Source organism: Oncorhynchus mykiss, chromosome 14, assembly GCF_057628025.1.
Source record: "Oncorhynchus mykiss isolate SJ-2025 chromosome 14, ASM5762802v1, whole genome shotgun sequence".
NCBI lineage: Eukaryota > Metazoa > Chordata > Actinopteri > Salmoniformes > Salmonidae > Oncorhynchus > Oncorhynchus mykiss.
The window spans coordinates 14886341-14912495 of NC_143035.1; the positions used below are offsets into that span (position 1 = coordinate 14886341).

A 26155-nucleotide genomic window follows, 5' to 3' on the forward strand; every position below is an offset into this window, starting at 1 on the left:
AGACAGGTCCTTTGTATGTCTCCTCGCTGCAGTGGAGACAGGTCCTTTGTATGTCTGCTCGCTGCAGTGGGGACAGGTCCTTTGTGTGTCTGCTCGCTGCAGTGGAGACAGGTCCTTTGTATGTCTGCCCGCTGCAGTGGAGACAGGTCCTTTGGATGTCACTTCGCTGCAGTGGAGACAGGTCCTTTGAATGTCTCCTCGCTGCAGTGGAGACAGGTCCTTTGTATGTCTGCTCACTGCAGTGGAGACAGGTCCTTTGTATGTCTGCTCACTGCAGTGGAGACAGGTCCTTTGTATGTCTGCCCGCTGCAGTGGAGACAGGTCCTTTGTATGTCTGCCCGCTGCAGTGGAGACAGGTCCTTTGAATGTCTGCTCGCTGCAGTGGAGAAAGGTCCTTTGTATGTCTGCCCGCTGCAGTGGAGACAGGTCCTTTGTATGTCTCCTCACTGCAGTGAGACAGGTTCTTTGTGTGTCTGCTCACTGCAGTGGAGACAGGTCCTTTGTGTGTCTGCTCGCTGCAGTGAGACAGGTCCTTTGTGTGTCTGCTCGCTGCAGTGGAGACAGGTCCTTTGTGTGTCTGCTCGCTGCAGTGGAGACAGGTTCTTTGTGTGTCTGCTCGCTGCAGTGGAGACAGGTCCTTTGTGTGTCTGCTCGCTGCAGTGAGACAGGTCCTTTGTGTGTCTGCTCGCTGCAGTGAAGACAGGTCCTTCGTGTGTCTGCTCGCTGCAGTGGAGACAGGTCCTTTGTGTGTCTGCTCGCTGCAGTGGAGACAGGTCCTTTGTGTGTTTGCTCTGCAGTGGAGACAGGTCCTTTGTGTGTCTGGAGTGGAGACAGGTCATTTCTGTGTCTGCAGTGGAGACAGGTAATTTCTGTGTCTACAGTGGAGACAGGTCCTTTGTGGTTTTGCTCTGCAGTGGAGACAGGTCCTTTGTGTTTTTGCTCTGCATTGGAGACAGGTCCTTTGTGTGTTTTCTTTGCAGTGGAGACAGGTCCTTTGTGTGTCTGCACGCTGCAGTAGAGACAGGTCCATTGTGTGTTTTCTCTGCATTGGAGACAGGTCCTTTGTGTGTCTGACCTGCAGTGGAGACAGGTCATTTGTGTGTCTGCTCTCCAGTGGAGACAGGTCCTTTGTGTGTCTGCATGCTGCAGTAGAGACAGGTCCTTTGTGTGTTTTCTCTGCATTGGAGACAGGTCCTTTGTGTGTCTGATCTGCAGTGGAGATAGGTCCTTTGTGTGTCTACTCCACAGGGGAGACACGTTCTTTGTGTGTCTGCAGTGGAGACAGGTTCTTTGTGTATTTGCTCTGCAGTGGAGACAGGTTTTTTGTGTGTCTGATCTTGTAAGAACTGAAGCTGGAGATGAGAAGCAGGAACGGAGAGTTGAACATTTAATTTAGCACAGACATGGAACAGGACAGGAACAGCATCTGAACCGGGTAATACAAAGGCATACAACAATCAATGCTGAAGTGGGGAACAGAGCTGAGGAACAGACAGATATAGGGAAGGAAATAACACAGGAGATTGAGTCCAGGTGAGTGCACTGAATCGCTGATGGGCGTGATGAGGGAAGCAGGTGTGCGTAATGATGGTGACAGGAATGCGTAATGCAGGGCAGTCCGGCGCCCTCGAGCGCCAGGGAGGGAGAGCGGGAGCAGGCGTGACAGTACCCGCGCCACCCGGCGTCCCACCTGGACTAGCCTGACGGGCCTGCCGAGGCATAGGCACTGGACCAGCCGGCTGGGGCGTAGAAACCCGACGAACCAGCAGACGCGTAGGAGCCTGGCGTACCGGCTGAGGCACGGGAGCCTGACAATCCAGTCGAGGCGTGGGAGCCTGACGAAATAAGACAGGTGATTGAGTCCAGGTGAGTGCAATGAATCGCTGATGCGCGTGACGAGGGAAGCTGGTGCGCGTAATGATGGTGGCAGGAGTGCATAATGCAGGGCAGCCCGGCGCCTTCGAGCGCCAGGGAGGGAGAGCAGGAGCAGGTGTGACAGATCTACAGTGGAGACAGGTCCTTTGTGTGTCTGCTCTGCAGTGGAGACAGGTTCTATGTGTGTCTGCTCGCTGCAGTAGAGAGGTCCTTTCTCATTCACTTCAATTTGATACTTTGGATTGTAATACCTCAAAGAAATGTTCAAAATAAATATTTTTTTATCTAAAAAAGAGTGAAACAAGCAGTACTCATTGCTATCATTCTTTATCTTTTTAATTGCCTATTTTCTATGCTAATTCGCAAAATCAAGACCACCATGCTTGATGTTTATTTATTTATTTATTATTTATTTAACTAGGAAAGTCCGTTAAGGACAATTTCTTATTTTTAATGACGGCCTAGGAACAGTGGGTTAACTGCCTTGTTCAGGGCTAGAATGACAGATTTGTACCTTGTCAGCTCGGGGATTTGATCTGCAACCTTTCGGTTTCTAGTCCAACGCTCTAACCACTAGGCTACCTGCCACTCCGCAAGTATGTACGGTATGTAAAGTTTGTAAACTGATACCATACATACTTAATGGCTTAATATTCCTAGAAATTAAGTTAAGCCATTAGCTTGTTGAAGGTCTAAAGCTTGGCATATGAATTGGTGCTTTGTTTATGACACTTAAATTCCCAGTGCAGAAATGTCAATAATGTTTGACCATGATTGTCTAGAATGACTAACAAAGTGAAAGATCTCACTGACCTGTAGTATGTTGCTGGGGAGACTCCCCGCGTTCTCCTGAACGTTCACAGAGTAGGGAGAGAGCTCGTACACCGGCAGGCAATCGTTCACATCCAACAGCACAATGTTGACTGTGGCGCGGTCCACCCTCGAGCTGCTTCCGCGGTCGGCAGCCTGGACCACCAACGAATAAGACGTCCGCACCTCTCGGTCCAGCTGCTTGGCCACCGAGATCCATCCGGTGACCGAGTCAATCCTGAAATCAGATTTGATGTTACCCCCAGCGATGGAGAAACGGATCTGCCCGTTGGTTCCCTCATCAGCGTCGCTGGCAAACACCTGGATGACATCGGAGCCCGTCAGCGTGTCCTCCTCAATCTCGATGTCGTAGATGTTCTGCGAGAAACTGGGTGTATTATCGTTGACGTCCAGCACCAGCATCGTGACATCCATGGCTGAAGACAGCGGCGGCTCGCCCTTATCCTTGGCCACCAAAGTCAATGTATAATTGGACATCTCCTCCCGGTCCAGTTCGCCCACCAGCCTCACATCTCCATCGATAGTTCCTATGCTGAACTTGTTCCCAAAGGGGCTTTTCAGAGAGTACTCCACGTAGCTGTTGGGCCCACTGTCTGCATCAATGGCCTGGGCCGTGAAGACCACCGTGTCCACTGGAGTATTCTCCTGGATATAGGTCCTCTTCTGGGAGGTGAAGGTTGGCGGGCAGTCGTTGACGTCCAACAGGATGATGGACACCTGGGCCGTGCTGGTGTAGCGAGTCATGGGGGCGAGGGCCAGGTCGTGGACAATGACCACCAGGTTGTAGAAGGACTGGGCCTCCCGGTCCAAGGCCTTTCTGGTCTGGAGTACCCCAGCTTTGGTAATGTCAAACTGGCTCTGAGGATCTCCCGATGCGATGGAGTAGAGTAGCTGGGCATTCGGACCTGGAAGACAAGCCATAGCAATAGATTTGTTGTTGGTTACCTTGCGTTAGTTGCTTGTACTAGAAAATGTGAAGCTCTGAAGAAGCTTTGTGTGCTTGCTTCAGCTGTTTGTTATGGTAGGGGGTAGTTACAGTATAATGGCTCTTTCTGTTTCAAGTCGAGAAGTATTCATCTGGAAGGGGTAGGATTAGATTACCTTAAAATATCCCAGAGAACATGTCATGTGATATACTGCACTGTACCTTAAACACATTAAACACAGCGTAGATAATTTGGACTGATGCCAGGTTGTTTAGATATGACTGTTAGATACTGTATGTCTGAATTATAATGTTATATTCGCTATCAACATGCATTTCCACATATTGCCTTAATGTCTTCACAAAGACAACTGTCTCAGCTGCCTTCCACTTTCTTCCTCCAAACGGAGGATGCCTTTATGCAGGGTAATCAATCCTTTTCAAAAGAGAAATCGCACAGCAACTTAAAATCACCTCCTTTACTGATTCTACAATTTGGGGATTTCCCTCACAATCGAAACACTAATTTCAATGAAATAACTAACTGCAGAAACCGTGCAAATGCAAACTATTAAACCTTGAAATCTAGCTTAATCCTTGTTCCTCACCTGGAGCCAGGGGAAAAATAGCTTAAATTTTGCGTCTGTACTTCAAGTCATGGGGGTATTCATGTGGAAAGCGGCCCAGCACCTTCCCACACTACAGACGTTATTACTGAACACAGGTGACCCCTTATCAAAAAGGCCAAGTCTACTTCTATCCTTAGGTTACAACCACATCTACAGGGGTCAAGGGTTGAGCAACTTCTGTGAGTGCTACCAATAATGATTAGTGTGGAGGGACGGGGGGGAGCTGAGAGAACATTGAGATAACACAGAGAGATCGTTGAGAGAACGTTGAGATCACAGAGAGAGAACGTTGTGAGAACGTCAAGATTGCACAGAGAGAACTTTGAGATCACAGAGAGAGAACAGTGACTGACTATCGACAGTGAGGGTCAATGAGAGCAAGAAGAAGCTTGACGTTGGGAGACACAAGACAGGCTTCTGCCCCAGGAATGTGGGTCACAGTAACAGCATTAGGCCTGGTATGGTCAGAGCGGTAATTGCAGTCAGAAAGGGATGGCAGAGCTGTTATAACAGCATGAAGCAGTCTAAGGTAACCACCTGAAATTGATAAGTACCTCAAGCCTAGTGGACCGTATTTCACAACATGATTCCAATGTGACAGGAATGACAAATGGAAAATAAATATATGGCTTAATATTATGTTTAGCTAACTGCCTTCACTACATGATCATTACAGGTCATAGAACAATAGTTATGGGCCATGCTATATTGACCATGTTCCATGTGCATTTTTCATGAACCATCCGTTTACGTCATTGGTGTGGCAGATTATTCTATTATGGAAATCAGCAACTGACAGAAGGGACATACATACCATCATCTGCATCACTGGCCCCTACAGTGATGATACTGGAGCCAGGGGGGAGGCTCTCGGTGACCGAAGTGCTGTAGGAGGTGGCATTGAAGATGGGAGGGTTGTCGTTGACGTCCAGGACGTTGAAGTAAACCCTGACTGAACTGGCCTGACCACCGCCGTCCTGGGCCCTCCCGGTCAGGATGTAGTACTGCTGGGATTCATAGTCCAGGGGCCGCGTGACGTTGAAGACCCCCGTGACGGGGTTGAGCAGGAAGGTCTCGTCTTCGTCGTCCTCCTCCAGGGAGTACGTGATCTCGCCGTTCATCCCCGAGTCCGAGTCACTAGCCAGGATTGCCGCCACAATGGAGCCTGACAAGTCAAGAAGCAGACAGTCAGACAGTGAGGGTTTGAGAGGGTTTTTGGATTGTTGGATTGGGATTCCCTCACGTCTACCTACCAACTCATTCAACTGCCATAGAAAACAAATATAACACATTTCATATTTCCAAGTACCACAGTTTAATGAACAGATTCAATGTCCCAGTAACACTTTATTTTAATGGTTTGTAATAAACCATTTATAAGGAATATATAAATTGTCTGTTCACCATTTATTATTAATTACTCCCAAAATTAATAAACCATTTACTAATCATTATTAAAGTATTTTTGCAGTCCCTAATCTAAAGTGATTGCCATTTATAATGTAGAAATACTTTAAATGTTTTGAGTGACTAGTGTAATTTCTCACAAAAAGATGGGTATGCCATTGGTAGACATTCCTGCAGTACCTCATAATAGAACAAGCACACAACAAAGGATGTTTAACGAACTATATATACATATGTGAATATCTAACATTTACAAATATGGGAATAATGATTCATAAACAGTGAAAAAAATGTATTGTAAATGCCTTATAAATGGTTTATTATGGACCCTTAAAATAAACTGTTACAATCTTTGTTGACTTAGCTAACGAGCAAAACGTCTGCATTAAAAGCCTTTAAGATATAGATAGACTACATTCACGTGGAATGGCATAAACTTTAGCAGAAATTAATTTGGAACTTTCACACTGAGTAAGCATGAAAGAACCTGGCAGTTACAAGCAACGCCATGTGACAGTAAGCCTTTTACCTGATGTCATATCCTCGGGAATGTCGAAGGAGTACGTTCCACGGGAGAATTTAGGCGTGTGATCATTGACGTCACTGACAGTGATGTTCAGCCTCATATCTGAGGATTGCTTTCCATCGTCAGCTCGGACCAGCAGGGAGTACTTGGAGCGACGTTCCCGGTCCAGTCTCTTGGTGGCGATCAGGTCCCCTGATTCTGGGTCGATCCGGAAACTGTCATCGGCACCGCTGATAATGGTGTAGGTCACCAGTGCATTAGGACCCTGAAGAAATACAAATGGCTATAATTGGTTATTTCTAACGGCAGAAAGATTCAGTATCGATTTTTTATTATGAGGCTTTATTTAATAACCTCTATAGGATCAGTGGGTCCCCCGCGGGACGGTTGAGCTAACGTAGGGTAATGTGATTAACATGAGGTTGTAAGTAACAAGAACATTTCCCAGGACATAAACATATCTGAAATTGGCAGAAAGCTTACAATCTTGTTATTTTAACTACATTGTCCAATTTACAGTAGTTATTACAGTATTAGTATTACAGTATTAGTAGTTATTACAGTAATTACAGTATTATTATTACAGTGAAAGAATATCATGCTATTGTTTGAGGAGAGTGCACAGTTGTGAACTTGAAAATCTATTAATAAACCAATTAGGCACATTTGGGCAGTCTTGATGCAAAATTTTCAACATAAATGCAATGGTTCATTGGATCAGTCTAAAACCTTGCACATACACTGCTGTCATCTAGTGGCCAAAATCTAAATTGCGCCTGTGCTGGAATAATTATCTTGCATTTCAAAGATGATGGTACAAAAGTTTTATTTTTAAACATTATTTTTCTTTGTATTATCTTTTACCACATTTAATGTGTTATATTTTCCTACGTTAATTTAACATTTCCACAAACTGTTTCACTTTGAAAGTGTTTCCTTTCAAATTGTATCAAGAATATGCATATCCTTGCTTCAGGTCCTGAGCTACAGGCAGAGACTGTGATGTTTAACATAGGTTAAGGATTATGGTTAGTCAAAGTCCTGAAGGGGGAGAGACGGACATCATACTACTTTCTTTGTGAGAGTGAAATTCATGTTCACATCCACCCACTGCGTGCGTTCACACTTTTATCAAATACCTTATTCTAGGGCTAATAGATTAGACATTTTTATATTACAAATCTCAATGAGTGAAATATATCGCAAATGCATCACTTAGCAAGCTCCCCTCAGAATAGAATGGTCATGTGGGTGAAAAGAAAAACTCACAGGAGCTGAATGGCAGTATTCTCTTGGGCCTTTCTCTTGGTCTTTGAACTGTGGAGCTATAGAGTTCCTCTATAAACGCAACTAATAGATCCCATGATACCTTGGACAAGTACAACCCAGTACACATGTGAAAGCCATAGTGGTCCTTTGCAATTGGAGTAGAGGACTGGACGTGGTATGACAACTGAATAACAGTGGCGACAGATTTGAACATTTATGTTTGTGCTGAGCACAATACCAGAGCAGATGACTCTCTCCTGATGTCTGATGCTAAGTGAGGGAAAAAAGTAAATTTCAAAAGCTACTACTTTTCAACAGAGGAATTATGTTTTGACTTGTCAAAAGCTAAAAACATCTTTCATTTCAGGGTGATTTCAAGGGTACTTTTGATCTTGACAAGATACAATAAAATGGAGTTGATGCAATAAAATAAAGTTGATGTATCTCCCATTTAGTAAGTAGTAATAGTTTATTGCTAGTTTATCAAGGACAAAAACCTCATCATTATGAGTTACCCCCATTGCAATTCCAGAGAGCCCATTCTCCTTCCCAGACCTACAGAGTGGTACATTTTTTTGTGAGAGGTCAGATTGAGGCTGTGTTCATCTAACAGGCCCTTGTCATCAATTCGAATGCTGGATCTGGGATTCCCATCAGCCACCTGGGCTGCAAACTGGAACCAGACACCCTTCGTCTGCTAATTAATTCTCTGATAGGGTTCAAAATGAGAGAGGAGGAAAGGGAAAAAGAGGGGGATGGGAGAGGAAGGATTAGAGGGTTAAAAAAGAGGTGGAGGAGTGAGGAAAGAGGGGGAGTGGAGGGGAGAGGAAGGAGTAGGGGCTTAAAAAAGAGGTGGAGGAGTGGGGAAAGAGGGGGAGTGGAGGGGAGTGGAGGGGAGAGGAAGGAGTAGGGGGTTAAAAAAGAGGTGGAGGAGTGAGGAAAGAGGGGGAGTGGAGAGGAGAGGAAGGAGTAGGGGGTTAAAAAAGAAGTGGAGGAGTGGAGGGGAGAGGAAGGAGTAGGGGGTTAAAAAAAGAAGTGGAGGAGTGGGTAAAGAGGTGAGCGGAGGGGAGTGGAAGGAGTAGGGGGTTAAAAAAGAGGTGGATGAGTGGGTAAAGAGGTGAGTGGAGGGGAGAGGGTAGGGGGTTAAAAAAGAGGTGGAGGAGTGAGGAAAGAGGGAGAGTGGAGGGGAGAGGAAGGAGTAGGGGGTTAAAAAAGAGGTGGAGGAGTGGGTAAAGAGGTGAGTGGAGAGGAGAGGGTAGGGGGTTAAAACAGAGGTGGAGGAGTGGGGGAAGAGGGTGAGTGGAGGGGAGAGAGTAGGGGGTTAAAACAGAGGTGGAGGAGTGGGGGAAGAGGGTGAGTGGAGGGGAGAGAGTAGGGGGATTAAAAGGAGAGAAGAGGAACTGGGTCCATCGTCTCCCGCTGACACTGACCATTCCCCTGACCTCCCCTTGTAAAAAGACTGACTAGTTTACAGCCGTCCCAAGGCACAGAGGGAAGAAAGAGGGGGGTGGGGGGCAACAAATTAAAGAGCAGGATTCCCGGGCCAGACTTGGGCATAAGGAAACTAATTTAGCAGATGAGTTGCAGCAGCAGCGCGGGGTGAGGAGAGAGACTCCTAGAGCTGTCAAGAAGCAGCCTAGTCCTGAAACAAGATTAGGCCGTGTGAGCCAATCACAAGACAGGTGTTAAAAGTCCAATCACAGCAACGTGTTGAGAGGTGATGTGTACTAATGCTTCTATTTACAATCCATCAATCTAAACTGATACAGTCATTTAAGAACTAGATTTGTAGGTGATGCACAGTACCAAAAGAAGGAACTTTCAAAGTTATGCTCCCCCTAGGACTGTTGATTTAGTAAATGACTGTGTATTCACATGTGAGGTAAATACACAGTCATTTACTAGGCTTTAGTAACTGTCTTGTAGGAACTAGCTTCAGTCACGCACATTTGCATTTTCAGCAGTCTTTTTGGCTGTTACGTTGTTATTTTGCTTCTTTAGCACCCAGTGTTCTAGATACTTTTCTTAGTTAGGCTTGCTATGGGTACCTGCATATTTTCCACTCTGTGTCAGAATGCTAATAAAACGAGAATGTTCTCTCCAAAAATACAAAAAGTGCAGCTTTTTTTTCGATTCTTTCAAATAATCAGGTGAGAACCATTTTCTACAAAAGAGGCCTTCATAACAGGAGAGAGCAAAGCTTTAATCTTTTTCTTTTCCAAACTGAATGCAACCGCTCCCTTCGTTTCGGGAGTAGCGAAAAACGGATGCATAGAAACAGCATTTTAATATGCTCACACATGACTCCCATATGTAGCACTGTTAAATTGGGTGGGATTCAGCCAGTTAGCTGGCCAACAGCTTGCCACGCCAGGTTACGGTTCCGTGGATCACATGGGGAGTTCTGAAAAGGGCCTGAATGCATTCCATACGCTTAGTGCCAGCGCAACCTGTGCTTCCTGCGTTAGGATGTGGGCAGAAATTAGCCGACTTTATCTGGAGTTCAGTTTAATGATCATATCTGAGTGCAACTACTTTGTCCGAGGCTGCGTCCCAATACTCTAAACAAGAGCCTTTTCCAACTATAATTTCCTTCATGACCAATAATAGGTAAAATGACTGGATAGGTTTCATCATATTGCTTTCCACTTTCAGGTACTTTTGGATCAGTGGTCATGAAGGAGAGGAGGCAAGGGAAGGCAGCTATTTGATACTACTGGAACACAGCTCAAGTCTTTCTTCCCTTTGATTTTGACTATGAGGAAAAAGTGATAAAGAAAATAACGGAAACCGTCCAAGTCCATTTCATTTAAAATCCTTGAAGATCAGAGCTCCGAGTTCAAGTTCACTTGAGTCCAAGAGAAGTTACTCAAATGTCCTTAAAACGCCCTATTAGTCAAAATATTGACCTGACTCCAGGATTTACAGTCAATGTTCAATTCCGAATACAATGACCATTCCAGAAATGGACTGTGCATGATTTTTCTCACATTCTAACTGGCGAGGTTGGTGAGGTAACAGCTGTGTAATAAAAATGTGTGGCCTCATAAGTTAACGTTAAGTATGAGTGCATATTCTCTCACACACTAATCCCTCCTCACAATGGCCCCAGTTCTTTCCATTCAGATCCCCTGTCTCATTGGCAGGGCCAAGGAACCGCAGGCCTTGGAGATGCTGGGAGGACCTGATTTTCGCTCAGTGCTGGATTTTATGTCCACATCCTGCCTAAGCTGCGAAAGATGGAGCCTTTTTCTAATCAAGGGTGAAGTCAGTGATGTAATGTGAACTACAGAGGCCCGCAGAGGGACAATCTGCCTGGCGCGAGGAGTCAATTGTTAGCTGCTCTCCTCAGGGCTCGGTGACACCTGTGGCCCCTAGCCATCTCATGTAACGTCAAAAACACGTGATCACTGGGGACAGTGTGTGTCTGTGTGTGTGAGCAAGAAAAAGTGCTGTAATTTCTCCAACTACAAGTTGTGGTCACTGGTGTACCAGACAACCTCAAGGAGTGAGGGTGCACGAGCACTGGAGGCCCATGCGCCCATCATCGGTTGTCCAATTTTTGACAGTAACCCTCCAAAAAGTCATTCATAAACCTTTTTCATTTCCATATGTACTAGGATTCTAGTGTTTGTTTCTTGGGCTTCAGGAATGTGACTGATCAAACTGCATTACACGAGTGGCTGTGGTCGGATACTTGGTAAAATAATTGCAGAGCGCATTAATTGGACGGAATTCTTATTTAATTTTTGGGATATTGGAAACTACGTTTCTACCTGCAGCCACTTTAAGAAATCCCTAAACAGAGGCTCACATCTGCTCATTTCCAGATTTTCATTTCCAAGTTCCTATATGCAGATAAGAGCAATGCAGTATATTTAGGAGGTTGAACGCTTTACATTTAAGTGCGGCACCAGATCTAGTCAAGATGTACATAAAAAAAAACATCAATTTTGATGGTAACACAGATAACGACGGTATGCCTTGTACATTTACTTTTTGTAATGGCTGCCTTTTGGCTGATCCTTCCCTCTAGCATGGGGGACGGGGACGGGGGAGTTATCTGCCAGAGTTCCATTCAAATAGGCAGAAGACAGAATATAGAAAAGACCAATCCGTGGAGACTTTACCTCATCTGCGTCTGTGGCTGTTAGCTGCATTATCTTGAAGCCATCACTGATGTTCTCTTCGATGGTCACGTCAAGAAGATCGTTCGGGAAAACAGGTGGGTTGTCGTTGACGTCCTGGAGCGTAATTTCCACCTGGAGAGAAAGAAAAACACCACCATTTCCATGAAAACAGTGCCAAACTATGCCTGCTATAGCCGTTAGGTTCACTGCGAAACGTCCTGCTCACATTTCTGACAGATATGCGCCCAGCAGGGACAAGTGATCATTCTTCCACTCTTCATAAAACTGCAGAGGGCTGAGGAGAGGAGAGTTACTGAAATGTCAAGTGTTTCAAATTCACGTTCTGAATAGTCTTATTTTGATGTCAAGTGTAGAGATCAATGGTAGTTTGATGCCAAATGTAGAGTGTAGTTATCAATGCATTAGACTGGGACAGTTCCGTCGAGAGGGAGCTGCTTTATGGTTTTACACACACGTCTGCACAGTGTACAGACAGTATTCAACTACTGCCTGGAGATACACACTTCTTATTAGTGTTTTACACAACCCAAAACCATTCTGTGGTATCTTTAGCATAATGAAAGAGAGAGGTGAAGGGAGAGAGAGCGAGAGAAAGATAGAGATATTATGGTGTCAAATTGTGTCGAGCCCATAAATATTAAATTTCCACTCATACTCCACAATCCAATCTCATCCCCTAACCCAAATATGCATTTCAATGCCAGTAAACAGTGTTCACTTTGAATCATAACAGACATTTCCGTTTGCATTCTTTGTTTATTGCTTCTATAAATATGGAAAAGTCGGGTTTGAATTCTCCAGTGTTGCCAAATCCATTAATGTTGACAGTGATTATGGTAATTATTTGCCTCTATGCAGTCTTATTCAGTCCTACAGTTGAATCTGCCGCTGTGCGGGTTGATGTGTGTTGCTGAGGCGCAATAGGCCCCAAAAACAATATATATACACCTTTTGGATCATTTGTATATTGATATTGTGCTGCTAGATATTACTGCTCTGTTGGAGATAGAAAAGTAAGGATTGAGATATTACTGCACTTTTGGAGCTAGAAACATAATCCTTTACATATTACTGCATTGCTGGAGCAAGAAACATCGGGCTGTCCCAACAAAAAATGATCTTACTCGATCGAGAGTCGTGGGTTCTTTCGACGAATCGATTGGTAACATTTTTTAAACATGTCTTTTTCCATATATAGACTATATGTAGGTTACTGAGGTTGTCTGATGCTTTAAGCATTGCGATTAAAAATTAAGACACAAATTACCAAAGAGGGAGCCAGAGATCAATATAGTCTAGCCAGAAGAAAAAACCCTCCTCCTCCCGCTGTGCGCTGCTGCTGGCCTTCACAGATTCTGACACTAAACTCCTGAAGTTGCCAGTAATAGGCTACACCAGCAGTCGACAACCTTTTCGATTTGGAGTGCCAAGTTATCATACCATTTCTACTGATCTGCGTGCCAGTTATGATTTTCATATGAATATTTTCATGGAACAGTTTCATTTCATTTATGTCTTCATATCTCAAAATAATTTAGAATAGTCTTCATATGTGACCCAATTCAGGAAACTAGGCGTATGTCGCAAATCACGACTTCACAGGAGCACCTTTTGAACGTAAAAAATATATTTTTATGAAAATGCTTTTTTTGGCAGAAATGCCTTCTTGAACATGTGAACTTTCATGTGCCTTAATATCAAAGGTGTATGTCATCTGTAAATACAAATTGTTAAATTATTAAATTGTGAGCCTAATTGGTTTAGCCAAAGAAAAAGTCAGCAACCTTCCCGCTAGCCATGATTGGCTGAGATAATGATTGGGCTGGACATGCCGAGAGATGAGTTTGGATTGGTCTGCGGTGTTGCATCTTGTGTCTATAAAATGAGCTGCTCGTAATGCGTAAATAATCCTTTCTACTGCAGTTTTCTTGAAAGATATGTTAGCCATGGACAACTGCAAATATGTTGCTACTGCTCTCAATAACATTGCTTCCCTGAATTTACAAGGCGCTATCGACCAAGGTCAGTGGGAATAAGTTGTGATGGACTACTTTCTGGATGACGAACATGCCATGCAATGCTGACTCTCTCATTTTATAACGAATCAGTGGAACATAACGGGCCAAACAAGCTGTGCAAACTAAACAGAAACAACACAGGATGTCTTATAAAAGGGGTGGCAGTCTGCCGTGAAGCTTTCATCCATGTATACAGGTAAGAATCTAAAGCTAAAGCTTGCTGTTAGCTAGCCAGCTAGAGTTTGATGGTTGGCTTGCTAACTAAAAATGAACCTAACGTTATTTGGTTAACTTTAGTTTGCTATGACAATCCGTTTATATTGTTAGTAACGTTACTCTATGGATTGGGATTATAGTTAATTTTTTAGCTTGCTAGCTAACGTTAACATGACATGTCTAAACAAAAGATCCCAAGTTAAAGCTTGCTGTTAGCTAGCTAATTTTAGCTGAGGTTAGGTGGCTGGCTTGCTAGCTAACATTAACTTATGTGAATGAAGTGTGTGTAACGTTAGCAATGTTTTCTCAGAATTCCATTTCGCATTGCTAGATATAGCCTAATGTTAGCTGGCTAACATTGAACTTATTGGTTAACTTTAGCTAGCTATGACAATTGGTTTGTATTGCTAGTTAAAGCTTGCTATTAGCTAGTCAGCTGACGTTAGATGGCTGGCTAGCTACAGTAGCTAACACTACCTGAATGAACTGTGTGTAGTGATGTTATCTCTGCCATTTCGCATCTATTGTATAATAAATCTGAAATGTTTATGTGGAATTTGTCTTTCAGCATTAATCAGTAAAACACGCCTGACTAATCCACCAGTCATGCAGTCATCAAAAAGAGAGCTGGCCCAAGCAAGCAAAGGCAGCAGCGCAGTCATCAACTACATGCACCCTTTCTTCACCAACTACGGAGTTGGGAAAACACATGTGGACCTGAAATGTGATAACTTCAGTGGCCAAAACAAGAACAGGTTTGTGCTCTGGTATTGTGCCTGGTGGAACATGTACAAGCTACACCACAATCTGGACTTTCACTTCCTGATCACAGGCCACACAAAGTTTGCCACTGACTTGTGCTTCAATCTCATCAAGCAGCGCTTCAGACAGACCAGAGTGAACACTTTATCTGAGATTGCTGGTGTTGTGAAGGACAGCACTGTGACAGGGGTCAATATCCCAGAGCTGGTTGGACTGGAGGATGGTATGGTGCTGGTGGAAAGCTATGGCTGGCAACAACACCTGACTCCGTACTTCAGGCCGCTGGCACAGAACAAGCAGTACCAGCACTTCAGGTAAAAAATTATTATTTGTATGAGGTTATTCTTATCTAAACTTGGGAGGTGAATTGATGTGGTGCAGGGCTGTAATGTCTTCTGATTTTTTTGTTATTCCCTGTTTTACAGCTTTGATGCTCTGGAGCCGGGTGCTGTCTCCAAGGAGCGTTCGGACTGTCGGGACCAGGTTTCAGCTGCTGCGCAATGCTGACATCCTTCTTTCCATAGATGGTCTGCCAGTAAAAGCTCCACCTGGACTGGACACAGCTAGACAACATCTTTTTGACAAGATCAGGGAGATTTGCGACAAAGAGGCTATGGACATCACATGCCCTGCACCAAAGTCAAGGGCAGGACAGAAAAAGTCTCTCCGAATATAGATTCCTTAGTTCATGCGTGATTTGGACGGTCCAGTCATATGTTGCTGCAATTGTTTTGTGTTATCCTGCTGCTCAGCCACTTTACCCCTGATTACATGTGCATTTGAAGTCGGAAGTTTACAAACACTTAGGTTGGAGTTATTAAAACTCGTTTTTCAACCACTCCACAAATTTTGTATTAACAAACTATAGTCTTGGCAAGTCGGTTAGGACATGTACTTTGTGCATGACACAAGTAATTTTTCCAACAATTTTTTACAAACAGATTATTTCACTTCTAATTCACTGTATCACAATTCCAGTGGGTCAGAAGTTTACAAACACTAATTTGATTGTGCCTTTAAACAGCCTTGAAAATTCCAGAAAATGATGTCATGGCTTTAGAAGCTTCTGATAGGCTAATTGACATCATTTGAGTCAATTTGAAGTGTACCTGTGGATATATTTCAAGACCTCAAACTCAGTGCCTCTTTGTTTGACATCATGGGAAAATCAAAAGAAATAAGCCAAGACCTCAGAAAATTTTTTTCCAATTTCCAAATGCCTGAATGTACCACATCCATCTGTACAAACAATAGTACGCAAGTATGAACACCATGGGACCACACAGCCATCCTTCCACTCAGGAAGGAGACGCGTTCTGTCTCCTAGTGATGAACGTACTGTGGTGCAAAAAGTGCAAATCAATCCCAGAACAACAGCAAAGGACCATGTGAAGATGCTGGAGGAAACGGGTACAAATGTATCTATATCCACAGTAAAACGAGTCCTATATCGACATAACCTGAAAGGCCGCTCAGCAAAGAAGAAGCCACTGCTCCAAAACCGCCATAAAAAAGCCAGACTACGGTATGCAACTGCACATGGGGACAAAGATTGTACTTTTTGCTTTTTGGAGAAATGTCCTCTGGTCTGATGAAACAAAAATAGAACTGTTTGGCCATAATGACCATCGTTATGTTTGGAGGAAAAAGGGGGAGGCTTGCCAGCCGAAGAACACCATCCCAACCCGTGAAGAACAGGGGTGGCAGCATCATGTTGTGGGGGTGCTTTGCTGCATGAGGGCCTGGTGCACTTCACCAAATAGATGGCTACATGAGGCAGGAAAATTATGTGAAAATATTGAAGCAACATCTCAAGACATCAGTCAGGAAGTTAAAGCTTGGTCGCAAATGGGTCTTCCAAATGGACAATGACCCTAAGCATACTTCCAAAGTTGTGGCAAAATGGCTTAAGGACAACAAAGTCAAGGTATTCAAGTGGTCATCACAAAGCCCTGACCTCAATCCTATTGGACATTTGTGGGCAGAACTCAAAAAGCTTGTGCGAGCAAGGAGGCCTACAAACCTGACTCAGTTACACCAGCTCTGTCAGGAGGAATGGGCTCTGTCAGGAGGAAGCTTGTGGAAGGCTACCCAAAACAGTTGACGCAACAATTTAAAGGCAATGCTACCAAAAACTTCTGACCCACTGGGAATGTGATGAAATAAATAAAAGGTGAAATAAATCACTCTCTACTATTATTCTGACATTTCACATTCTTAAAATAAAGTGGTGATCCTAACTGACCTAAAACAGAGCATTTTTACTAGGATTAAATTTCAGGAATTGTGAAAAACTGAGTTGAAATGTAGTTGGCTAAGGTGTATGTAAACTTCCGACTTCAACTGTAGATGTGTACCTCACTCAGGTTTCAACTCAGGTTGCATGGCCTTAACTTATGTATGGAATACTATGTGATAGGTGTGTGTGTAACAGTATATAAAGTATGCTAATGTGCTGGTGTGAAGGCATTTGGGCAGTGGTGTAAAGTACTTAAGTAAAAATACTTTAAAGTACCACTTAAGTTGTTTTATGTGGTATCTGTACATTACTTTACTAAATATATGTTTGGCAACTTTTACTTCACTACATTCGTAAAGAAAATAATGTACTTTTTACTCCATACGTTTTCCTTGACACCCAAAAGTACTTGTTACATTTTGACATGAAAATTGTCCAATTCAAACACTTCTCAAGACAACTTCCCTGGTCATCCCTACTGCCTCTGATCTGGCAGACTCACTAAATACAAATGCTTCATTTGTAAATCATGTCTGAGTGTTTTAAGTGTGATCTGTCAATAAAAATAATACAATTGTGCCGTCTGGTTTGCTTAATAATAAGGAAGTTGAAATGGTTTATATTTTTACCTTTGATACCGAAGTACATTGTGCCCCTGGCTATCCGTCAAATTATTATACTTTTTTTATATACAATTTTAAATACAGTTTAATATAAGGAATTTGACATTATTTATACTTTTACTCAAGTATGACAATGTAGTACTTTTTCCACCACTGGATGTGGCTGGGGGTTATAGCAATTCTTTCACATGATCCATCAATTTAGACAAGTGTATCTGGGTAAGCATCATCTAATATCTAATATTTATCAAATATTTGTATCTGGACACTTCTGTTTACCTGGAATGTTTCCTTATTGTAGGCTACTACCACTTTCAGTCTTTAGCACATGACCTCATGTGAATCCTTAAAGAGATGGGTGGGGCTGGCTTAAGAGGGTGTGAACAATGCTGAATGGGTGTAGACAAAGTAGAGCTCTCTAGTAGGTACCAAAACATTCAAAGGCCCTTTTCTCAAACGTGAGTTTACAAACGTATCAACTTTCAAAGCATAATTACTTTCCCATTGTTCCTCAAAAATGCAGTGTATGATATACAATTTTGTAGCTATGAGTCTCTACTTTGATCCAGTGTAAAAAACAGAAATTCTAATTTTGCTACATAAGAATGAATCCAGGTGGTGAGTCACATATTTCAAAATCAATGTCATGTGGTTAATCAAAATTATATCTAAATGAAAATGATACAAATCTAAAAGTAATTTCTATTGCCATTGCCAATACGTAAAAAATAGCCTACATAAAGCCAACAAATAAAAACATTGCAGCGCGCAAGTAAAAAATATGATACAAATCAATATCCTATAAATCATATTGGCTCTGCATGGCCAGTCTGCAAGGAACTTGAAACATTGTATCAACTATTAACTTGGGTCAGGCCTGAAGCCTGTGCTAGCAAACTTGCAACATTGTATAAAATATGCTGGGTCCTCAAGAGTTTCCTGTACCAGTGAGCTCCGGAAGAGACAGACACAGCTGTAGGCTATTTGCACAAGGGATAAGAAGTAATCAGGCAGGCCTTTTTTTATGACATTTCCACCGGATCAGAGCATGACATTTTTTCCTCTTTCATGCTGAGTGGTTATCGAAAGGGAGAGAGCTGGAAAGATTTTTCAAATAGACACATTTCTAAGCCTACATTCGTGCAAAGGCCAGGTAGGCCTAGTTCTATGCGTAATCAGGTGCATGTCCTTACTCAAGATTGGCAGGAGCGCTCCAAACAAAAGACAATGAATAAATTGAAAATGGAATGAAATAAATCAAAAGTTATTCCTCACAAGTGTAGCCCAGGTTGTGCGCTCTGTCCATTCCTACACTAAAAACGGTAAGACTGTAATAATTAATATATTGAATGCATTAACAGAAATGATCGTCACCAAACAAACATTGGTTTGGAATGGTGGGCCATTCCTGTGGCCTCCGCAATGTATTAGTCGACTCAGACAGGCATGAGTCAAACAGGTGTCTCGTGTGCCACACATATATATATATATATATTTGACACTGGTTGCCAAAACAGCCTATCGACCAAACAATCGTCCAGTCGACTAAATAGGGCCAGCCCTAGTACGCGACCAACTTTGCATCACGTCCACGAACCGAAGTTTCCCCCACAGGCATTTACTATGCAGACAATTGGCTTCAAGGCCGCAGGACCACCAAGAGGGGGGAGATACAGGAGTCTATTCATGCCTGCCATTGACAGGAAAAACAGACCTCACGTGCTCCTGCAAATCCACTCTAAAACAAGCCGCATGCAGGATCTACGAGTAAATGCCACCCTCCAGACCCTTTTCAAGAGCTGCAGCTCATTACAGATGACCCAGTTTGAAAAGCTTTAAGACGCCTGGACAGAGAAGGGCTTAACATATTGAATTGAGATCCTTCTCATTGATGACTTGAGCACTATCATTGCTTTGCTATAACTATTTTCATTCACACATTCCAAAGCCAGATGAAAATTGGATTTGTAAGTCTGAATCTTTACTAACGCTGTCCAAAACCAAGAGCAGTCTTGAAAAGACTATGATTACAACGTGTCTCCACGCTGACCGCTTATTAATCTGATTCTGAATCAGAGTTTTTGGACTGTTCAGTGGTCTCTGTCTGGGATGAGGATGTGGTGGATCTGACCTTGGGTCCAGATAATTGGAGAACAAGACTTAACGCGGGGGCCTCGCCGGCCATCATGGCTGGGGCGCCATTTACAAGGTAAAAACAAGACGGGAGACGACATCACTTGCAGAGCCGAGGGACTCGGCAAAGTCAACAAACAATGTATATTTATCTTCCAACCCATGTCCTCTTGACGTGTAAAAATGCAAGGTCCAGTTCAGAGGAGTGAACTAATTAGAGAAGATGTGCGGTTATGAGAAATAATTATAGTTTACATTACCCAAGCTCCCCTGGGTGAGAGATATCAAAGACGCTTTGGTGAAAAATTCATCGGAGGAAGATGAAGCGAGGTCTGGAGGGAGGAAGGAGTTGTTTCGTTCCCCTGCTCAAACCTGTCACTCAGGCCCAGACGCCCCGGTGTGATACAGGTGAAACACATAGTTTTACAGGGGAAAAGATTGTGTTTCAGGCCACTACTATTTCGAGTTGCAGCTGCTAACTGGCTGCTATTCTCCATTATTTATGCCTGCCATGAATGATTCACAGGCCGAGCCACTCCTGAATGCTGTTGATTATGATACCTTAAGTGGCCGAGGACAATTTGCCAGGGTCTACGCCCGTCTAAGCCTGCAACTTGGACAGATGATTTCTTATCCAACAGGAATTGTTCACACAGTCTAGTCGGTCAAATCGATAAATCAAGGGCACATATTTCTTAACACAGTGAGGTGGTTTCCTATTCCTCTAGATGATTCATAAAATCCTCCATGTACCATTCCATTCAACCTTCTGGCCAAACATTCTAGCCCTTAGCCAATTATGAGAGAAGAATTGCACACACTTCATCCATTGAGCTACTAGGAACCTTGCGGGATTTAAACACTTCATAAGCTCAATTTGCAGTCTCAACAAGCCATATCTTCAAGCAAAAAAAGGCTGAGACTGCAGACACTGAACGGTTTCACTCCCTCTCACTAACAGTAACAAAATGTACTGAAACAGCCACTCCATCCTGGTGCGCTTGAGCCGTGTGGTGCACGGTGAGGAGAAACACAGGACCTGGTTTCCATGGTATAGGCATCGCCTGCATCCCTGAGAGCACACTACATTTCCCTTCTAATCATCCTCATATTGTAAAAGGTGGAACCACTGGGAGTGATTCACACACACTCTCCCCCCATCATACCTGCAGCCGTGCCAAGATGACTGCACAGAGATGGGGGGACGGGGGACGGGACGGGGGACGGGACGGGGGACGGGGGGGGTCATGGAGGAAAGACATTACCCCCTATAGTCAGTACACATATTTTGTGAGTTAGTGAGTCAGTCAGTTTTCTACCAGTGGAAGGGGCCGCTAATGAATTAACTCAATGCTGGTCTGCATTAAAGATGAGTAATAAGCTACACATCAGTTACTCCTACTCATTACTGTGATCGCAAAGACTCCACCTGAAAAGAGTAAAAGAAACATCAGCAAGGTAACGTCTTTCTTTTCTAACACTATAACTTCTGATGCAACATGTTGGAAAGCCAAGTCTGGTTCAATTGATCATAAAAACTGACAGGGGAAAGGGGTGTGTCTCGTGTGGAGAATAATCCTTTCAAAATGATTACAGGTCTCATTAGACATTGTTGACAGCTTGAGGTGAAAGTTCTTAGAAGTATCGACTTCCAGCACATCATTTTTTGTCCTTTTGAAAATTGAATAATTCCATTCTACATAACCCAAAAATTATTTTGTAGCAGTAGTGTACTTGGAACTAATGTGCCGAAAACCTGGATCACCAGGGCTATTTCACTGTAACACTTCATCATAGCACCAGGCCAAAATCATGAGCAGTTAAAAGACATTACTCAGACGTTGGCTTTGAATAAAATAAAGGGTACAAAGAATGTTTGTATCGCCAGAAAATGAACTCGATATTAAAACCTTTAAAACGTGTTGATTCTATAAAAAATTTTAAAAAATAAAAAATGTTGGCGGAGGCCGACTGCACTATTTGTTTTCAGTGAAATTACGTTCATCTGCTGTTATGTTTGGCCAATAATTCAATAGGGCCTTGAGGTAGCTGGAGTATGGACAGAGAGCATGTTGGGAAAGAGAGGAAATGGAGCCATCACTGGAGCATCTCACATTCACTTCTGACTTCCAAGCACTAAGGAATGGATGCAATCCGTAGCGACGAAGATCACCGTTTTTGCGTGGTTGAAATGTAAAGGTCATTTTCAATTTACTGTGAATGCAGGTAATATCTCGGCGCTATGGACTGAATCCACCTTCTTACTACCCATTACTAAGGTCAGCCAGGACACTTATAAAAAATAAACATCTTGTATCATAGCGCCTCTCCTCTTTCAAGAGATTTAATTTAACTGTACTGTAAGAATATTAATATGTATATAGGAATAGTGTGTAAATAGTATTTTTGTTGTCTCTTGGTGTCTTCCTAATGTAACTGCATTTATTATTTTCAAAGTAATGTCATTTTAAATGTAATGCAATAACTCTTATTTAATTATTTTTCTTCTTCAATTTAATGTAATATGTTATGTTGTTTTTGTCTATAACTATTCTGTACTTTGTCAGGTATTTGTACATTTTATGTGGACCCCAGGGAGAGTAGCTGCTGCATGTGCAGTAGCTAATGGGGATCCTAATAACTAAACTTGAATGAATAAAGATGGTCATTTCATACAATGAACACACCTTCCATGGTTCTAAGCAACCCTATGCATTAGTGAGATCATACCCTTCCATGAGATTCAGTAGTATTTAAGAGGCACTGTATTGTTTGAAGGGCTCTGTCATCTTCCTGACTCTGGGAATGGATGGCCGACCCTCTAGAAAACCCCAGGCCCGGTGTCTGTGTTTGCATTGCTTAATCTGAAAAGCGTATGTCATGAACCATGCACGTCTGATGAATGCCCTGCTATAGCTCAGAGAATGTAAAGGCGAACTGGGGTGATATAACGGCACATTCAACATTATTTATTTCCTGTGGCTCCTGAGACTTGCAGACAAAGACCATCTTTATTTCACTTTATCTTCACTCTCGCTCCCCATCTCTCTCTCTCTCTCCCTCCATTTCTCCTTTACTCATTTCACTGTTTAGATATAACGTCAGCGATTTTTTGGGCCCCAGATTTATGGCCATGGCGGCTTAGGATCCGGCGAGTTCCGAGGGTCAAGCACAACTCCAAGTGCCATTCCAGGCTTCGTTTTTAAGAGCAAAAGGAAACATAAGCATATAATAAAGGTGACGGCTCAGGTATAAATTATCTTATCCTCCTGCTTTTTACACATACGCAATCACGACTGGCTTGATTTGTCAAACAAAAGCCCCCGCCACGATCAATCTTCCTGACCGCAGCCGGCGGCGTGTGCTCCAGAGATGGGAATTGGACTGTGCCAGGACTGGGAATGTACACGGGAAAAGCTAGACAAAGCTGGAACGCCGCCAGACCCCAACACACAGTGCTGGGGAGAAGTCAGAATACGGTCCTATCCCCCGAGCTTCCAAATCTTCTCCAGCCGGAAAAAAATCCACGGAGAGAGAAAACTAAACAAAACAAGAGTGCCTGCAAACGATCACAAAGCACCTCGTTCTTATGTAACCAACGAGTGGTGGAGAGACAATGCCGGACAAGTGGCTTTAATAAAGAGGATCACCGTCCTCTCAGAGGAGCACTTCAGCAACTGTTAAAAGATAGTTTGTCTACAGTCGGCCCTCCAAACCCCCTGCAGCCTCTGCCAAGCAAGGTTCCCTCAATGTGTTTAGGAGGTATATATAATCCTAAACTAATAACCCATAGTCTTTTTGGACCGGGGTATTGTTTCATAGAGTTTCTGGGCTCGTTGTCGAGTACTCCCCACATAAAGACTTGAAACAAATCATGATGAATTGTCGTTTTTAATGGTCCAAGGTCTTGCATTATCCAGAATGTGAATGCAGCACTGCTATTTTTCTCCATAAACAGTCATATTTCTTCTATATTGTTGGTACCAGGGAGAGTTTAGTGGAAAGTTTAATTAGTAGTTGAACTATATCAGAGCTAACGAAACAGACGAGAGACAAAGTTTACCTCTACTTGAGGCCCCAGCCCACTACAAAGCTATCCTCAAAACCACCATAGCCTAAAAACTACATATCCCAACGAAAAAAGGTTAGAGAAATTTAAGAACATCAAAATAAGCGCACCTTATTTCTCACCAAGAGAGAACGATAAGGTAAAAAACTAAAACAGGATTTGCAAAAATTCTGCTTTGAAGTTTACAAAAACACACTTCCTTGGGCTTCTGACAAAATGGAAATGGACTGCTATGGGAGAACATCTCCATCTCCATCTTGGAGCTACGAGCCCTGCGTGAGCCTATGGCGTCAGAACTACAGTTTATTCACTATCACCATCCACTATCGCATTCAAACCACATTGAGCATGCAGGAAAGAAATAGGGGGAATAAAACACTATGCTAATTGCTCATTAAAAAATATTGACAAAAATTCAACTCAACCATTTCAACCAACTCAACCATTTCCTACCACTGCCTGCTGTTAACCCTCGAAAACTGATGAAGAAAAAATGACAGAGTACAGTACAAATGTCTTTCCCATTGCCAACTGATAGTGATTCAGAGTCATCATAAATACTGGAAGATAATACTGAGTGCCCCTGCATGCAGTTTCAAGTTCAACCCAGGGGATTTCAACAAGACAACTACTAAATCTAAGGGATACAGATACAAGGCATGTCTCTTTCAAGCCAAAGTCAGTCTCCAAGACTTCTGGAAGGAGAAGGCTTTAAAGACTATTCCGGCATCCATTTAATAGTCGCTGTCCGCAAGTGATTGATGCGTAAGATTTTCAGAAGCAGGGAGCAGAAAAGGCACTGGCGATATGCTCGTCTGGAGTTGGCCAAACTATGCATGGAAGACAGTCATATCTGCAGAGGCTGCTCATTTATTTTCAGTGATGTACATCACGTTAAACTATTATGGAAGCTAAGAAATTGTCATTAAAAAGTGAGGGCCCTGATGTGGCTTCGAGGGCATCAGGGGAGGCAAGAGCTGACCACATGCCTGACCACATGACCTCTCCTCAGTCCACTAACAGAACATGATTGGGAAGGTTAAAAATTAGGAGGGATTGGGTGGGAGGAAGGAGGAAGGAGGAGGGAGGAGGGATTGGGGTTGGAGGAAGGAGGAGGGATTGGGGTTGGACGAAGGATACTGAAATCTTGTGTGCATTTTATTCTACAAGGGTGAATGGAGGGTAGTGTGTGTGTGCGTGCATGTTTGCGTGTGTACCCTCCGGCTCGTGCGTGACTGTGGGTGTGTGTGTATGTGTGTGTGCGTGCGTGCGTGTGTGTGTGTGGAGTGATTAAATCTAAAACAGGACAAACTCTGTGTGAGAACAGCTCTGGGCACCCCCTGCAGCCTCTGTTCATGTGAAAACCCCTGAAAACAGTAACAATGGGAAGAGTGAACAGAGAAAGACAGCGAGAGGGAGGAGTGAGGGAAAAAAAAGAGAGAGAGGGAGAGAGAAAGAGAGCCCAGCGGCCAGTACCTAATCAGGAATGGTTGTGCATGCCGGCGACTCTCCAAGCTCCCTGACTGTTTAACAGCCTTCGAGGGAACTCGGAAGGAGCAGATATGCTCTGGCCAACAGTCGCTCCAGGATCGCTGCAAGAACACAAACATGCATATCGCAAACCACAATCACACTTGTATGTGTTTACTAGTCACTAACAGGTTGCCGAGTTCACTTTTTTTCAGTCCCAGAGTTGTTGAAATGTAGTTCCGAGAGACTTGCTGCTAGCTTTTTGGTAAAGAAACTGAAGTACACAGCGTTCATCTGTGACAGTATTATCATACACTCCACTAGTATTGTACAGAAGTAACAAGACTAGGATGGTTATTCATTTGAGTTGAAAGAATTAGCCTAGCATATGTGCAATGGCGTTTTAGATTTCATTAAGGGACCTTAGTCTACTACTGCAACTACTACTGAAGAGCTAGCGTGAGTTAAACACTGCTTCAATCATACAATTACATTTGGTCATTCCTGATCCAAAGAATAACCCTTTTTTTTCCCTCCGTAACCATGCAGCTATTTCTCATTTTGCGTCCCATACATCTGCGTCGGTCATTTAGGAACCTGACAGGAACCGTTTGGCAAGATGGCCTGATCCGAAGACATTTTGAGGGGCAACAAAAAAAACATTCAGAGAAATGTTGATGCATTAAACATGAGACACATTTTTTTTTTAAAGAGTTCTGCCAAAGAACTTGACAATAAGGGACAGTTTCCCCCCTACAGAGGCCATTCGTAGCAACAGACTGGTGCTGGAGCTAGCCTCTCCTCTCCACTGAGCAGCCTGCTTTTCAACCACCCTCAAAAAGAGTTTAATGTTTAGTGTTCACTCGTGAAGATGGGCTCTCTCTGTTTCTTTTATAAAGACATGATGCACATCTTCCACATACTGACACTTTCCATCCCTTCTAAGTATGTTATTCTGAGTAACCTTCCTTTGAAGAGATCTCCTCTTGATTTACTGTCTGTAGCATGAAGG

General features: G+C 43.2%; 2 protein-coding genes across 3 annotated transcripts in view; one reads left to right on the forward strand and one right to left on the reverse strand.

Moving 5' to 3' along the window:
• Window positions 1-26155, reverse strand: part of LOC110488886 (protocadherin Fat 4) — a 100133-nt gene that overhangs the window by 31221 nt on the left and 42757 nt on the right. Inside the window, exons 2-5 of the mRNA XM_021561327.3 lie at window positions 11593-11724; window positions 6197-6458; window positions 5075-5425; window positions 2689-3611 (exon numbers count right to left, since the gene is read on the reverse strand). Coding sequence (XP_021417002.2) covers window positions 2689-3611; window positions 5075-5425; window positions 6197-6458; window positions 11593-11724 — 1668 coding nt within the window. The remainder of the gene's footprint in view (window positions 1-2688; window positions 3612-5074; window positions 5426-6196; window positions 6459-11592; window positions 11725-26155) is intronic.
• LOC149978297 (uncharacterized) lies at window positions 13688-17428 on the forward strand. 2 transcript variants are annotated; one of them, XR_016486301.1, is made up of 4 exons: window positions 13688-13827; window positions 14416-14602; window positions 14727-14923; window positions 15035-17428. XR_016486301.1 is itself a non-coding variant. In XM_090198442.1 (3 exons), exons 1-3 carry the CDS (start codon window positions 13818-13820, stop codon window positions 15114-15116), a joined length of 600 nt encoding a protein of 199 aa, XP_090054568.1. In that variant the 5' UTR covers window positions 13688-13817; the 3' UTR covers window positions 15117-17428. The 2 variants fall into 2 exon arrangements, 1 of the variants encoding a protein (XP_090054568.1); XM_090198442.1 differs by having other exon boundaries at window positions 14416-14923.

Coding starts and splice junctions, on each gene's coding strand:
- LOC149978297 (XM_090198442.1), top strand. Junction 14,924..15,034: donor AAGCAGTACCAGCACTTCAG/GTAAAAAATTAT, acceptor CCTGTTTTACAG/CTTTGATGCTCTGGAGCCGG.